At 40.4% G+C, this 15,716-nt stretch overlaps 1 protein-coding gene across 2 annotated transcripts in view; it reads left to right on the top strand.

The window, feature by feature from the left end:
- The window catches only part of REPS2 (RALBP1 associated Eps domain containing 2), a 256,926-nt gene that overhangs the window by 226,449 nt on the left and 14,761 nt on the right, over positions 1-15,716 (top strand). For both annotated transcript variants that reach the window (XM_061136570.1, XM_061136569.1), the window contains exons 15-17: positions 2,134-2,217; positions 3,261-3,406; positions 12,581-12,686. In XM_061136570.1, coding sequence (XP_060992553.1) covers positions 2,134-2,217; positions 3,261-3,406; positions 12,581-12,686 — 336 coding nt within the window. The remainder of the gene's footprint in view (positions 1-2,133; positions 2,218-3,260; positions 3,407-12,580; positions 12,687-15,716) is intronic.

The following is a 15,716-nucleotide window of genomic DNA, read 5'->3' as shown; positions in this document are numbered from 1 at the left end:
CTGCTGGAAGAATCATAGTTTTGACTAGATGGTCCTTTGTTGGCAAAGTAATGTCTCTATGCTTTTTAATATGCTGTCTTGGTTGGTCATAGCTTTTCTTCCAAGGAGCAAGCGTCTTTTAATTTCATGGCTGCAATCACCATCTGAAGTGATTTTGGAGCCCAAGAAAATAAAGTCTGTCACTGTTTCCATTGTTTCCCCATCTGTTTGCCATGAAGTGATCAGACCAGATGCCATGATCTTCCTTTTCTGAATGTTGAGTTTTAAGCCAACTTTTTCACTCTCCTCTTTCACTTTCATCAAGAGGCTTTATTCAGGATCATTCTAGTTGGCCACATCTGGCCGTTCACCCAGCTTGCAGCTGGGGTGCCACCTTTGCCTGAGTCTTGGTCACCCACAAGGCTAGCTGTTCCTATAGGCTCCACATGTCCTTGGCAGAGTCCTTATTCCCCTGAAGCCTGTTTGCCCACTCATTTCTCTGCCTTTCTACTAGACTTCAAGCTCCTCATCAGCAAGGTCTGGGGCTTATTCATCCTTGAACACTGATTCTAGTACATGCCCTGCCTGTCATGGCTGTTGGATAAATATTTCTTGAGTGAATAATACTCAGGCCCAAGAGTGCCGGCAGCTATATAGCATAGTGGTCACAGCCCAGCTTTGGGACCTGAAGCCTGGTTTCACACTTTGCTATTTGTATAATCTTGGGTGAATTCCTTGCCTTCTAGATCCTCAATTTCCCCTCTGCTTCCTAGGGCTGTGACGATGAATGCAGTAATCCATGGAAAACACCTAGAGCAACATGTGACACATAGGAAGGTTTTGGTGGTTCATAGTATACATCTATTAATAACAGTAACAGCAACGGTAATAATACAGTTAGCCTTAATGGAAAGGAGAAAGCTATAAGAAAAACTTGGAACTAGAAATCAGGCATGTTGAGTGCCTGCATCATGGGTTTTGAAGAGGCAGCGAGTGGGAGTGGATTGGGCACCAAGGATCCAGGGCAGGCAGTGGAAGTGTAGGAGCAGATGGGCTTACTCTGGGAAAGAGTGAACAGGGAGGGGGAAATGGAGCAGGAGAACCCCCAACCCCACATCTGAGGGATAAGAGGAGCCATAACAGGAAGAGAGAATGTTTCCAAGTAGGACACTGGCTCATCAGATGCTAGGGACAGGAGCTTTGCAAATGGAGACGAGAGTGCTGAGCTGGACATTGGTCTCTGAAGACTAGAGGCAGCTGGGATGTGCTGAGGGCAGTTGGCAGGAGAAGTGGAAAGGAGTAGGGTCAGAGGAAGGAAGAAGCGGGGCTCCACTAGAGCTTGAAGAGGGCCCAGTTAGCGATGAAGTGGGTGCGCTCAGGCCACAGCTTGTGTGCTGCCATGTGTTTTGGTGATGCAGATTAGCTTGTGAGTCTATAGAGGACTAATAACGTGGAAATCATATTGGTTCACATGTTAACATTTTGCTTCACTGGCTAGTAGTTGCTGAAAACCAAGGACTCGAGCAGCGCCAAATGTAGTAAGCCTGGGAGGTAGGGAGCCACACGGGGTGTCCCTGCTCCCTGGGCTCCACCATCAGGCCATGTGGCCCCACTGTCTTGCAGGCCTTTGGGGCCATTCCTCCCCCGTCTTTGTGTGTTTATTCACGGACTCCATATCCCTCAGCAGCCAGAATCTTTCTGTTTTCTCCCTCCATCATGCTTACCCCTCTCCTTTTTTTTAAAGGTAAACAGTCATGTCTACTAGTGTTTCTTTATCAGAAATTGAAAATAAAAATTTCAGTGCTTTTTATTATAATTATTGTATTTCTTAGTGCTTGAGTTGAAATTTTCTTTCCCCTACTTTTTCACTAGGCCTTGTTATTTTTAGTTTGCACTTTCAGAGCATTAGTTTTTAGCAATACATACATCCAATTATAGAAGACATTCCTCTTACTCCTTTTCTTAAGATTGAACAGTGCTGGGAGGAGAGATGGGAGGGAATAGCAGGGTCTAGAGAAAGTTTTCTCAAGGATTGGCAGATCTGACCATCCTTGGCTGTTTCCCTTAGTAACTATTTTCCTAGGCTCTCTTTACTACACATTTAGGTGGTTGTATTTTTGCATTTTTTTCCCTTTCTGCAATCTTTTGCTACAGTCTGAACAAGCATCTGAGGCCGAGTTGCATCCCCAGTTGAACAGGGCCCCCTCTCAAGCTGCGGAAAGTAGTCCAACAAAGAAGGTAAGGCCAGCATGAGGGCATTACTGTGATGGCCTTGTGATCCCTCCCCAAGGCTGCCTGCCTCTATTAGCCGATAGACTGTTTTAAAGTTTTCATGCCCTGACATGAATGTTTATGATCCAGATTTCCTTGAATCTGGGTTCTTTGTGAAGATTAGGGTCCTGATGATTCCTAGGCTCCACCTTGATGTCTCTGACAGTTTGTACTTCCGTCTTCAACCTCTAATCTAAATACGGTGGCCTTGCTTTTGGCAAGACCAAGAGGAGCAATGGGGAGGGCCCTTAGCAGAGCCCTGCACCCTGCTGAGCCTCGAGGAATGCCGAGGGGGCCTGGGTGGTCTCCCCTTTCTAGTCTTTGTGCCGCAGTTTACCCTGGCCCACCGTGTCACCGATCCCCAGTGCATTTGCTCACTCACTCACCGTCCTCTCTGTGAACGCCTGCTCTTCTCCCCCTCCTCTCTTCTGCCCCGTTTTCTCAGGCCCTCCTCCCATCACAGAGTGTGTGCCTACGCTTGGGAGGACAGATGGGGTAGGGCCTCCAAGAAAGCAGGCCAGCTACCTCCTTCCAGAAGACACAGTGGCTCACCATCTTGGCTTGATGTAAGAGCACAGGGTAGGAGAATGATGAGTTTATGATGAAGACCTCTACAAACTTTAAAACTTAGAACTTATTTAGAATGTATTCCCCAAAGCCCCAAAGTAAGGCAAGAGAGAATTTTGTCTTTAGTAAGGAAAGGCCTTGTGATGTGAGATGCACACAGCATTTAAAAAAGAAAGGAGAGGAGGTAAAGAGGGCACCTGATTCCTGTGTCCTTCTAGGTAACAAAAAGGTAATAGGCTGCATACATGGAAAAAAAAGAAGGAAAGGCCCATGGAATCTGATGGTCCCTCCAGGTCTTGCCAAGCCACAAATCAGCCACATGTCCTTGGATGTGGAGTTTGAATAGAGTGCATGACTGACCTTGGGGACAGGCCAGGAGGAACATAAGGCATTGACAAGATGGGTGGCATTTACTTGTTTAACTGTTTTTTTTTAATCCACAGGAGATACCATATTCTCAGCCTCCATCGAAGCCCATCCGTAGGAAATTCCGACCTGAAAATCAAGCTACAGAAAATCAAGAGCCTTCTACCACTGTAGGCGGGCCAGCTTCTGTAACAACCGTGAAACCCCATCCAGCAGTCCAAAAGTAAGTAGGACAGATAAATGAGCACATAGTCAGAACTTTCATTTTAAATCTGCATATACAAATGTAAACTTATGTTTACACTCAACCCCTTGGACTGGTGTGATTTTAATGGTTATAGTCTTACCTCACTCATTTCTGTGATGGTATTACAGTCTCCCAGTCATGTAGAAAGAGGGTTTCTTTTTTTTTCTTTTTCTTTTTTTTTTTAAGAAAGAGGGTTTCTAAGTGATAAGACTTAACCTGACCCAAGGGGTTAGTGAGTCACAGGCTGGGGTGTATTTCAGATTGATTTGATTTCCTTCCCCTCCTCTCTCCTCTTCCCTTCCTTCCCACTCTTCTTGCTTGTTCTGGCCTGTGTTTTCCTGGGAAGAAGACAGTACTATAAATGATAGTTCCCTTCTTTACCTGTCTTATCTCATGTCCCTTGATGCATGTGACCAGCTTCAAGACCCTCAGACCAACTTTGAGTAGATGCAGTATGTGATTCCTTTTCATTCCCATGAAGAGATTCTGTTGTTGAGCATCTCAGCACAGAATGGTCACATGCAGAGCCTCTAAGATATCTTTTTGTAGCTGAATAGAGGGTAGGGACACCTGTGGACATTGCCAGGGACCAAAAAAACCATCGTCTGGACAAACCATCCTTCTCCAGAAGACTTTTACTTTAAGAAGAACCATCATTTGCCTCAGTGAAATTGAGTGAGGGCAGAAATTGAGGGCAGAAACGTGCTGCTATGTGTGACTTCAAGTGAGCCTGACTAGTCACTAACACAGATGCTTGGGATGTGTCATAACACTGCTCCTTACAGGTCTCAGGGTCTGCTGCAGAATTTCTCCTGCTTACACTGTTATGGGAAGAAAAGTAGCAGGTTCTGTGGGTGCAGCTTGCTGATGAAGTCAGTCCCCATTCTGAATCTGTTCAGCACTCTTCTTTAGGTGATAGCTTTTGTTTTTTTCCCCAAATGGACAGTTCCCTAGTGGTGTTAGTGCATCAAGGAAGTATATTTTGTCCTTAATGGTCCCTGAGAGCTTAGGCCATCTTCCAGCCATCCTCTAGTCTAGAGGATGGATCTTCGAGATACAGACGCATAAACTTTCTTTGATGTTCTCCTCAATTTGTCACTGTAATCTGTACTTCACATCAGTGCTGGCTGTGTGACAACTGAGTGGTGGCTATGACATGCTCCAAAGTAGATGGAAGGGCCACTGGTGGAATTCAAGCAGATATCTTTGTCTTTTTTTTTCCATTTTTAAAAAAAACATAACCTTATTTAGATGCGTTTCATGTAGCATCCATTTCACTCTTGTAAGTGTACAATTCAATGGTTTTTAGTATATTTATATAGTTGTACACTCATCATAACAGTTTAATTGTAGAACATTTTCATCGCCCCTAAAAAGAGATTCTGTGCCCATTAGCAGTCACTTTCCACTCCCACATCCCAGGCAACCATTGTCTATCAATACTTTCTGTCTTTATAGATTTGCCTGTTCTGGCTATTTCATTTAAATGGAATCATATCACTGTTTATAATAGCCAGGACATGGAAGCAACCTAGATGCCCATCAGCAGACAAATGGATAAGAAAGCTGTGGTACATATACACTATGGAATATTACTCAGCCATTAAAAAGAATACATTTGAATCAGTTCTAATGAGATGGATAAAACTGGAGCCCATTATACAGAGTGAAGTAGGCCAGAAAGATAAACAAGAATGCAGTATACTAACGCATATATATGGAATTTAGAAAGATGGTAATGATATCCCTATATGCAAGACAGAAAAAGAGACACAGATACATAGAACAGACTTTTGGACTCTATGGGAGAAGGCGAGGGTGGGATGATCTGAGAGAACAGCATCGAAACATGTATATTATCAAGTGTGAAACAGATCACCAGTCCAGGTTGGATGCATGAGACAAGTGCCTGGCGCTGGTGCACTGGGATGACCCAGAGGGATGGGATGGGGAGGGAGGTGGGAGGGGGATTCAGGATGGGGAACACATGTAAATCCATGGCTGATTCATGTCAATGTATGGCAAAAACCACTACAATATTGTAAAGTGATTAGCCTCCAACTAATAAAAATAAATGGAAAAATAAATAAATAAATAAATGGAATCATATAACATATGGCCTTTTGTGACTGTCTTCTTTTACTTAGTATCATGTTTTTAAGGTTCATCCATGTTGTATCATAGGTCAGAACTTAATTTTTTAAAACTGCTGATTAGTGTTCCATTATATGGATATACCACATTTTATTCACCCATTCATCAGCTGATGGACATTTGAGTTGTTTCCACTTTATAGCTAATAAGAATAATGATGCTGTGAATATTTATGTGCAGATTTTTGTGTGGACTGATATTTCCATTTGTCTTGAGTATTTATACCTAGGAATCAAATTGTTGGGTCATTGCTGGGTCATTTGGTAACTTTGGGTTTCCCTGGTGGCTCAGACGGTAAAGAATTTTACCTGCGATGCAGGAGCCCTGGGTTCGATCCCTGGGTCGGGAAGATCCCCTGGAGAAGAAAATGGCAACCCACTCCAGTATTCTTGCCTGGAGAATTCCATGGACAGAGGAGCCTGGTGTGCTACAGTCCCTGGGGTTGCAAAGAGTCAGGCATGAATGAGCAACTCATACTGGACTGGACTGATGGTAACTTATGTTTAACAGCTTGAGGACCTTCCATACTGTTTTCCAGAGTGGCAGTGTCTATTGCATTTTACAATCCTACCAATAAAGTATGAGGGTTCCAGATTTTCCTCTTCCTTAACAACACTTGTTATTTGATTTTTAGGGTTTTTATCATAGCCATCTTAGTGGGTGTGAAATGGTATCTCATGGTTTTGATTTTTATTTCCTTAATGAATAGTGATGTTGAGCATCTTTACATGTGCTTATTGGCCATGTGTATAACTTCTTTGGAAAAATGTCTACTCATATTTTTTGCCCATTTTTCCTTGGATTACTTATCTTTTTATTTTTGAGTTATGAGTTCTTTATATACTCTGGATATAAATCCCTTGTCATATATATGATTTGTAAATATTTTCTCCTGTTCTGTGCATTGTCTTTTTCCTTTCATAATGACGCTATTTGAAGCACAATATTTTTAAGTTTGATCAAGTTTAATTTATCTAATGTTTTTCTTTTGTCCCTTATGCTTTTGCTTTCATATCTAAGAAACCATGGCTCATATCAAGTTCATGAAGATTTGTTCCTATGTTTGCATCTACAAGCTTTATAGTTTTAGCTCTTACCTTGAGCCCTGTGGTCTATTTTGAACTCATTTTTCTGTACAATGTGATGAAGGGGTCCAGCTTCATTCTTTTGCATATGGATTTCCAATTGTCCCAGCAGCATTTGTTGAAAAGAGCCATTTGTTTTATCTGCTTGTTCAGTCACCATCCCTCACCATGATATTCTTTCACTAGTTAGGTGAGCTCACGGGGTCAGGGTGAGAGAGGCTAGCACCCACCAGCGACACAAATAGTGCTATAAATGTCAGGGATTTAAGCTTTGCCATAAGGGAACTGTATAAGACTTACTTCAGGTCCCAGACCAGTTCATTTTAGAGTGATAAGGAGCAACTTAACACTCATAATTTTTTAAGACCTGAAGAGAGGACAGCCAGACACATGATGGTTAGTCTGTATAGCCCTTTATCGGTTAGGGTCCTGGGAGAGAATTAAGCTCTGATGCCCTTAAACATCTATGGTATATAGTAAGTTAATCTCTCTCCAGTGCATTTAGAGTGGTTGTTATTATATACCATCTTTGGGAAAATTGAGAAAAGAGTCACAAAGCAAGTTGCAAAATGGTCATCAGCTTTTGGGGAAATTAGCATTAGAACTGACCTATTAATAAGAAACAAATTCTGCTTCAGATACCATCATTGTCTACTCCATATAGGAGAGAGGAACTAATAAAATATTCTCTCCAAGTGAGCTGCTGAGTCCAGGTTATAAGTAATAAACAGCTCTTAGATTGTGTTATCATTAATGAACTGCCTATAAGGACAGAAATGGGGTTTTCTTAGAAATAATTTGGCTTGATTGTTTTTTTCCCATATTTTATGTATCTGCTAAGGATGGATTTTGGGAAAATAGAATTGCTTGAACAGTTTGGAACTAGAGGGTGTTGTGTGGCAATACTGTGACCGAACCTGTGCCAGCTTCTGTGGCCTAAGCTCTTCTCTGGAACCCCAGGAGGTGTCCTGCGGTACCCCAGGGCATTCCAGGAAGCTTGCGTGGCAGGGTCCACTTGCCTGCATGAAGTTCTCAGTGTGGTTGGGATTCTGTTTCCCTTCTCTCTTCCTGTTTGTCAACAGTAGAATGAATATCTGTGGGATTGATGATTGGCATCTCTAATGGGAATCTACCATTTCCAAGAAGAGAAAAGGCAATAAAAACTCACTTCTTAGAAGCTGTCCTCAGAATTCCATGGGAGAAATCAGGATCCAGGGTGAAGGCTAAGAAGATTTTTCTTATCTAGAGATCCCAGTTTATATTCCTTCAAACAGTGGTTCAGCTGATTGAGAAAAATGAGGTAACAGTCACTCAAATAACAAAGAAACTGACTTCTTTCCTATGTAGAAGTCTGAGTTGGTGAGTGGTCCAGAAGCATACCTGTCCAGAACCCAGGTCGCTTTTGTCATCATCTTTCAGATCCTGTGAGGGTTGCCTTTATCCATAGGGTTTGGAGGTGGCTCACCTCTAACATGTTCGTGTTCCAGGTCCCAGAAAGGGGAAGGGGACCAAATGGAGAGAAAATAAGTTACTTTTAAGGACATAATTCAGAAGTGGCATACATCATTTCTCTTGGATACCTTTCACCTAGACTTAGCCATATGGCCTCACCTACTTGCAAAGAAGACACAGAAATGCAGCTAGTTTTTAGTTGCATGGCCATATGCCTAGCTCAAACTGAGGAGGAGATGCTACTGAAAACAGGAAGGCACAAGAATATGATTGGAGGACAGTCTGCCACATAACCTTCAATGTACAAGCCTCACAGTGTACAGTTCTAAATTGAGAGATTGCCTGATGCACAACAGCCGCAGGTAAAAGAAACACCTCACTGTTACTCCCTTATTTTCCTCCTTGGAAACCAGGCCAATTAGAGCCCAGCCTGGAACAGTGAGTAACAAGGTTAGGAGAACCTAGACAGACTCTAGAAGCAGGTCTTAAGAGGTGAGGCAAGTTGGACGCCTTTGCTGAACTCTTGAGAGGTTTTTGAAGCTGGATCCTGTCTTTGCATTCTGCAGGGCTCATTTGGTGGCAAAACATAAAGAGCAACTTGAGCTAGCGAAACTGTGTTCATTATTATAACAATACAGGGGTGACTCATTGAACCCAGGGACATGGATGGATTGGGGGAGAGAACCATATTTCTATAGGCTTTCCTCCTGATTTGTCTATATTTTCTGACATTTTTATCTGTGAAATCTTCTCAACCATCTTCGGCTCCAGATATTACATACTCACTGTGCAGGGCGCAGGCTAAACCAAACTCTTAACTCGAACCCACATCCCTGGGAGAGAGAATCGGGCAAGCTTAGCACAGGCTAGCATCTGTTCAAGTGTGAAAACAGAGCTGACTGTTTCATAGAACAAATAGGACTGTCTGCCTGGGGCCTGTCCCTATAGAGGAGGGGAGGGGGATGGAGACAATTCCCAGGGAAGGGAAAACTGTTATAAGCTGGCACACTTAGCGTGGTAGTTGTTTAAGTAGAGGCATCCAGCTCTGGTCAAGATGTATTTTCATAAAACTTTTTATTTTCTAATAATTATAGATTCATAGAAGATTAAAAATAGTACAAAGAAGTCTTGTGTATCTTTCATGTAGCTTCTCTCAGTGGTTACATTTTACCTAACTTATAGTAAAATATAAAAAACAGGAAATTGACTTTGGGACAGTATATATGTATAGGTCTATGCCATTTAATCACATTTGTATGTCTTGTAACCACCACTGTAATCAAGATACAGGAGTCACCCCTACCTCATCCTCTTTTCTATTCTTTACCTGTGGTAACCACTGATCAGTTTTCTGTCTCTCTAATTTTGTCATTTTCAGAATGTTACACACATAGAATCACACAGCATGTGACCTTTTGAGCTTTGCTTGTTTTCACTCAGCATAATGTCCTTGACATCTGTCTAACTTGTGTAAATCAGTACTGCTAAGAAGTATTCTATGCTATGTATGTACCACAGTCTGTTTAGCCATTCATCTATTCAGAGACATTTTGTTTGTGTCTAGTTGTCGAGTGTTACAAATAAAGCTGTTGTGAGCATCTGTGTACAGGTTCTTGTGTATACATATGTTTTCATTTCTCTGTAATAAATGTCTAGAAGTGTGATTGTTGGGTTGTGTGCTAAATGTATATTTAGTTTTTAAAGAAACTGCCAAGTTGTTTCCTAAAATGACTGTACCATTTTATCTTCCCACCACCAGTGTATGAGATTCAGTGTCTCCACATCCTCACTAGCATTTGATCCTGTCACTAGTTTTTAAATTTAGCTGTTCTAATAGGTGGGTAGTGCTATCCCATGGTGGTGTTAATTTGTTTTTCCCTAATAGCTAGAGCATCTTTTCATGTATTTGCCATCACGTGTCCTCTTTGGTTATGTGTCTGTTCATCACGTTTGCCCATTTTCTAATTGAATTGTTTTTTAGCATTGAGTTTTGAGAATTCTTCATATATTCTAAATACAAATCAGTTGTTACATCTGTGGTTTTCAAATGTTTTCTCTCGGTCTGTGGGTTATCTTTTCATTCTCTTAAAAGAGTCTTTCACAGAGCAAAAGTTTAAAATTTTTGATGAAGTCCCAACTTACTGATTTCTTTTCCTTTTATGGATTGTGCTTTTCTTGTCACCTCTAAAATCTCTTCACCAAGCTCTAGGTCCTGATGATTTTCTCTTACATTTTCTTCTAAAAGTTTTATAATTTTACACTTTACATTTAGGTTGGTGATCCATTGTGTTAATTTTTATATAAAGTGTGAGATTTGGGTCAAGATTCATTTTTTGGCCTATGGATATTGAATTGCTTCAGCACTTTCGTTGAAAAGGCTGTTCATTTTCCATTGACTTGCTTTTGCTCATCTGTCAAAAATAATCTGTACTAGTGTAAATCTCTTTCTGGGTTCTTTATTCTGTTCCAGTGATCTATGTGTCTTTCCCTCTGCCAATACCACACAGTCTTGATTGCTATCTTTATTACTTTACCACTTGATACTATAGCTATATAATAAGTCTTCTGTTTTTCCCACTTAGTATTTTTTTAAATTGTTTAGCTATTCCAATTCCTTTGACTTTCTATTTAATTTTAGAATACTTTTGTCTTGAGCTGCTAAGATCTTGCTGGGATTTCCATGGGAATTATGTTAAACCTTTATGTCAACCTGGGAAAAGCTGACATCTTTACTGTGTTGAGTTTTTCAATCCATGAACATATATTTCTCCGTTTACTTAGATCCTATTTATTTCTTTCATTTGTGCTGTGTATTTTCAGCATGTAAGTTCTATATATGTTGTGGTATATCTAAGATTTTCAGTGAGTTTTATAAATAAAATTATAAAAATCTACATTAGTTTATCTGATCATGTGATTCTCTTTTTCACCTGTTAAAGTAATGAATTATATTGATTGGTTTTTAAATATTGAATCAGTCTTGCATCCCTGGAATAAATTCCTCTTGGTCATGATTTATAATTCTTTTTTATATTGCTGAATTCTATTTGCTAATATTTTATTAAAGATTTTGCATCTGTATTCAGGAGGAATAGTGTATCTAATTTCTGTCTTGCTGGGCTGCCCCTTTCCCAGTCCTTTGGCTAGAGAGAGCAGAATTTTGGGGAGGCTTTTTATTGTCTGCTCTCATTGGCATTTATGGGATACATATGAAGTGAAAAAGAAAACCCAGGCAGTTCGTGGCTATTCTTTCCTTGGGTACCAAGTTCCCTAGCTGGTTTGCCTTCTTCACTCTACTTTGCAGAGTCATCTTATATTATTCTGTATATTATGTCCAGTGTTTTACTGTATTTAGTGGGAGGACTAGAGAGAAATGTATCTACTCTGTCTTGTCCTGAAACCAGAAATCCAATCTTGTAAAAATCCTGTATAGAGTATATTTTGGAGCTTCTTTCCTGCCTATTTATGGGTAAAAAACTAATGTTTAAACTTGTTGGAGAGGGAGTATGTCTTATACAGGTGAATAGAGTGGCTAGTATAGTATACATTCTCTGTACACTGTCATCAGATCTCTCCAGTGGTCACAATGCTTCCTAGTTTAGTCACTCTGGCTCCCAGGGATCACAAACATGTTTGTTTTTCTAGGGGAACTTAGATGGTCCTTTTGCTCTGAGGATTCAGTATTTCTTGCTGTGGGATATAAGGCTGTAGGTTCTACAACCATATTGACGGTTTTGAGGGGGAAAGTGGTTGCTAAGAAAAATTAGGGCCAGTCAGGCAGTGTAAGCAAAGACTGTAATGGGCCAGTTGGGACGTGTGTGGTCACCTTAGTTATACCTGTTCTGTGAATTTACTGTTGACTTACTTTGGAAAGACTGGTATTAAAACAATTTTGTGTTTTTCTCAAGTGCCACAGATGTATGTTGGTGTATGCACTTGCACACACACACTCACACACAAACATACTTAGGCATTCATGCCTAATAATAAAGAAATGAAAGAGAGGTATGTAAGTTGACTAAGTTAATGTAGGATTTTTACTGAAAAGGATGTTTTTCTATTCTTTGCCTTCAGACTTGCCCACAGGGCCACCTGCAGGTCTTTGAAATGCCATTAATGATTGCACAAAAAGGGTATTCCAGTTAATGTCGTTTGTCAGGAAGAAATGCTTATTAAATGCCTTTGGATAAATGGAACAAAACGTGTTTGAAAAGGCCCAGTTCACAGCTTTTCTTCAAGTTGTAAAATGGAAACAGCTTCAAGTGTAAATAATTCATCCCAAGAAACTTATTTCCTTTGGTATGTGCCTGCCTGCCTGTGAATATATGATTTTATTTTTGGAGCTCTGTGATGTTAGCCCCTTGTTAGTTTAGCACTTCTCATGAATCAGAGAGTTCTGACCCACAGAGATCTGGACCTCTAAGTTCTGTGTCACTGAACTGTTTGTACTTTTTAATAGGCAGTCTTCCAAACAGAAGAAGGCTATTCAAACTGCTATCCGCAAAAATAAAGAGGCAAATGCAGTGCTGGCCCGTCTGAACAGCGAGCTCCAGCAGCAGCTCAAGGTAAGGAGCTTCCTGATTGGAGCACCAGGCTGTGTGTCTGGTTGTTGTGTCTTGTTTTGACAAACACTGGCTGAGCATCTGGTTCTATTCCTGTTGGTAAAACTTGCTCTTTGTTCTCAGACTCCTTTTGGAAGGCAGAGAGTTGCTGTATTTGTTTCATGGGTTGGTTCTTGTTAGAGGAAGACTCGAAGCTTTAATATGCAAGCTACATATTGGGTGCTAGTTAAAAAGACAGAGAAGCTATTACAAAGCTCTTTGAAGCATTCTTTATTGTCCAAAGCTTCTGGGTAAACCCCTAATTTGTCGAGGTCCTCTATGAATGATGCTATACTCATTTCAATGGAAGAGGGTGGCCCTGATCCTCTCAAAGGCTATCCCCTCCTCTTGGAAATGTTTCCACATCACCTCAAGGACATCTCCTCTGTCCTTATCACCTGTTTCTCTTCACCATTATTTTCCCCTGTATTATTAGTTTCCCAGGGCTGCCCTGACAAAGTGCTACAAACTTAGTGGCCTAAAAGAACAGCAACTTACTCTGCCAGCTATGGCGGCTAGACTTCTGAAGCACAGTGTCTGCAGAGCTATGCTCTCTCTGAAGGCTCTAGGGGAGAATTCTTCCTGTCTTCTTCCCAGTTTCTGGTGGTGGCTGGCAGTCCTTGGCATTCCTTGGCTTGTAGATGCATCACTTCAATTTCTGCCTCCACACGCTGTCATAAAGTTTTTTCTGGTCTCTGTGTATCTGTGTCCAATTCCTCTTTTCATCCTTCCCTCTTCTTATAAGGATATACTGGTCATTGGGTTGGGGCCCACCCTAATCTAGCACAGTCTCATGTTTTTACTAGATTATATCTGCAAATACCTTATTCTATATAAGTTCACATTTACAGGTACTGGGAGTTGAGTTAAACACATCTTTTCAGGGCACCCCTGACATCCCTTGATTTTCTTCTGGATCATTGCCACCCACACAGAAACATGCTCTAGTTGTTGTCCAGTGTATTGACCCCCACATCCTCCTTCAGCTGCTGCCCTGTCTCTAGTCTCCTTCACAGCCAAGTTTCCTAAGAGTTGTTATTTACTGTCTCTGCTTCCTCAGCAACAGTTTTCTCTCCCTTGACTTTGCTGTGGCTTTTACTCTCCTTTACTCACACCCCTCTTACAGCCACATTCAGTGGGCCTGTTTTAATACTATTTGGATTTTCAGAACCTGTGCCATAGACCATTGACAGTTCCTTCCTCTGAAATGTTTTTTCTAACTGGTTTTCAGGCTGTCATACTTTCTGTGTCCTTCTCCTTCACTGATGATTCCTTTTTAATCAGTCTGTACTGTCTCTTCATTTTTTATTTTCTCTTTCATTCCTCCCCACCTTTGCCCTATTTTTTTTTTTTTTTTGGCTGCACCACACATCTTGTGGGATCTCAGTTCTACAGCCAGGGATTGAACCTAGGTCATGGCAATGAAAGGCTGGAATCCTAACTGTAGGCCACCAGGGAACTCCCCTAATATTTTATTATGAACATTTTCAAGCATGCAAGAAAGTTACACAATGTTGGTTCTACCATTCACATCTCACTACACTTGTTTTATCACATATCTGTCCTTTTTTCTATCCCTCTTATCTATCCTTCAGTCTATCATATTTTTAACATGTTTTCAAGACATCTGTGTGTGTCCCCTGAATATTTTAACATGCATATCATTAACTAGAGTTAAATATTTTTACAAACTTTCCTTATATTGTACATTTTACATACAATGAGTGCACACATCTTAAGTATACGCATGCTGGCTCTTTTTAAGTGTGTATACTAATGGTTCCTAACCCCATATCAAGATAGAGCACATTACCATCTCCTGGGAAAGCTCCCTCATACTCCTTCCCAGTTAATTTCTGCCATGCTTAACCCCTCTTCTAAACTTCTTATGCCATATTGTTGCCTCTTCTATAACTTTATGTAAACAGTGTCCTCCGACATGTACTTTTGTGGAAAGCTTCTTTCACATAGCATTGTTTTTGAGATTCATTTTCATCGTTTATGTCTCAGTAATCTGTTCTATTTTATTGCTGAGTGGTATTCTACTGAGTGAATATGCTATAGTTTGGTTATTAATTCTCCTATTAATGGACACCTGGAAATTCTAGTTTTTGCTATTTTGAATAAAACTGCATTTTTTAATAACTCTTTATGTGGGAATATTTTCTCATTTCTCTTGGGTAAATTTCTAGGATTTAGGATTAGTAGGTAATATGATGATTGTGTGTGATTAGTTAGAATAGAAGCTACTAGAGCTTTTCCCAAAGTGGTTGTAGCATTTAGTATTCCCATCACTACTATGTGAGAGTTCTGGTTGTTCCTCATCTTCACCAATACTTGGTATTGTTTTAATTTTTATCTAGTCCTGTGGTGATGTACTTTTTATTTTACATCTCCTTAGCACTTTTCTATGTGATTATTTACTTTTCATATTTTATTTTGTGAAGTGTTTTTTCCAAATGTTTGGCCATTTAAAAATCATTTTCATATGGCAGTTCTATTTCCAGTTTTTTTAAGGAATCTCCACACTGTTTTCCATAGTGGCTGTACTAGTTTGCATTCCCACCAACAGTGTAAGAGGGTTAGTTTAGATCTTTGGCCCATTTTTTGATTGGGTTATTTATTTTTCTGGAATTGAGCTGCAGGAGTTGCTTGTATATTTTTGAGATTAATCCTTTGTCTGTTTCTTCATTTGCTATTATTTTCTCCCATTCTGAAGGCTGTCTTTTCACCTGCTTATAGTTTCCTTTTGCATACACACCAAGGAAAAAAGATCTGAAAGAGACACGTGTACCCCAATGTTCATTGCAGCACTGTTTATAATAGCCAGGACATGGAAGCAACCTAGATGCCCATCAGCAGACAAATGGATAAGAAAGCTGTGGTACATATACACTATGGAATATTACTCAGCCATTAAAAAGAATTCATTTGAATCAGTTCTAATGAGATGGATGAAACTGGAGCCCATTATACAGAGTGAAGTAAGCCAGA

The sequence above is a fragment of the Dama dama genome, chromosome X (assembly GCF_033118175.1).
Source record: "Dama dama isolate Ldn47 chromosome X, ASM3311817v1, whole genome shotgun sequence".
In the NCBI taxonomy this organism is placed as follows: domain Eukaryota; kingdom Metazoa; phylum Chordata; class Mammalia; order Artiodactyla; family Cervidae; genus Dama; species Dama dama.
This window is presented reverse-complemented; position numbering and strand designations above follow the sequence as displayed.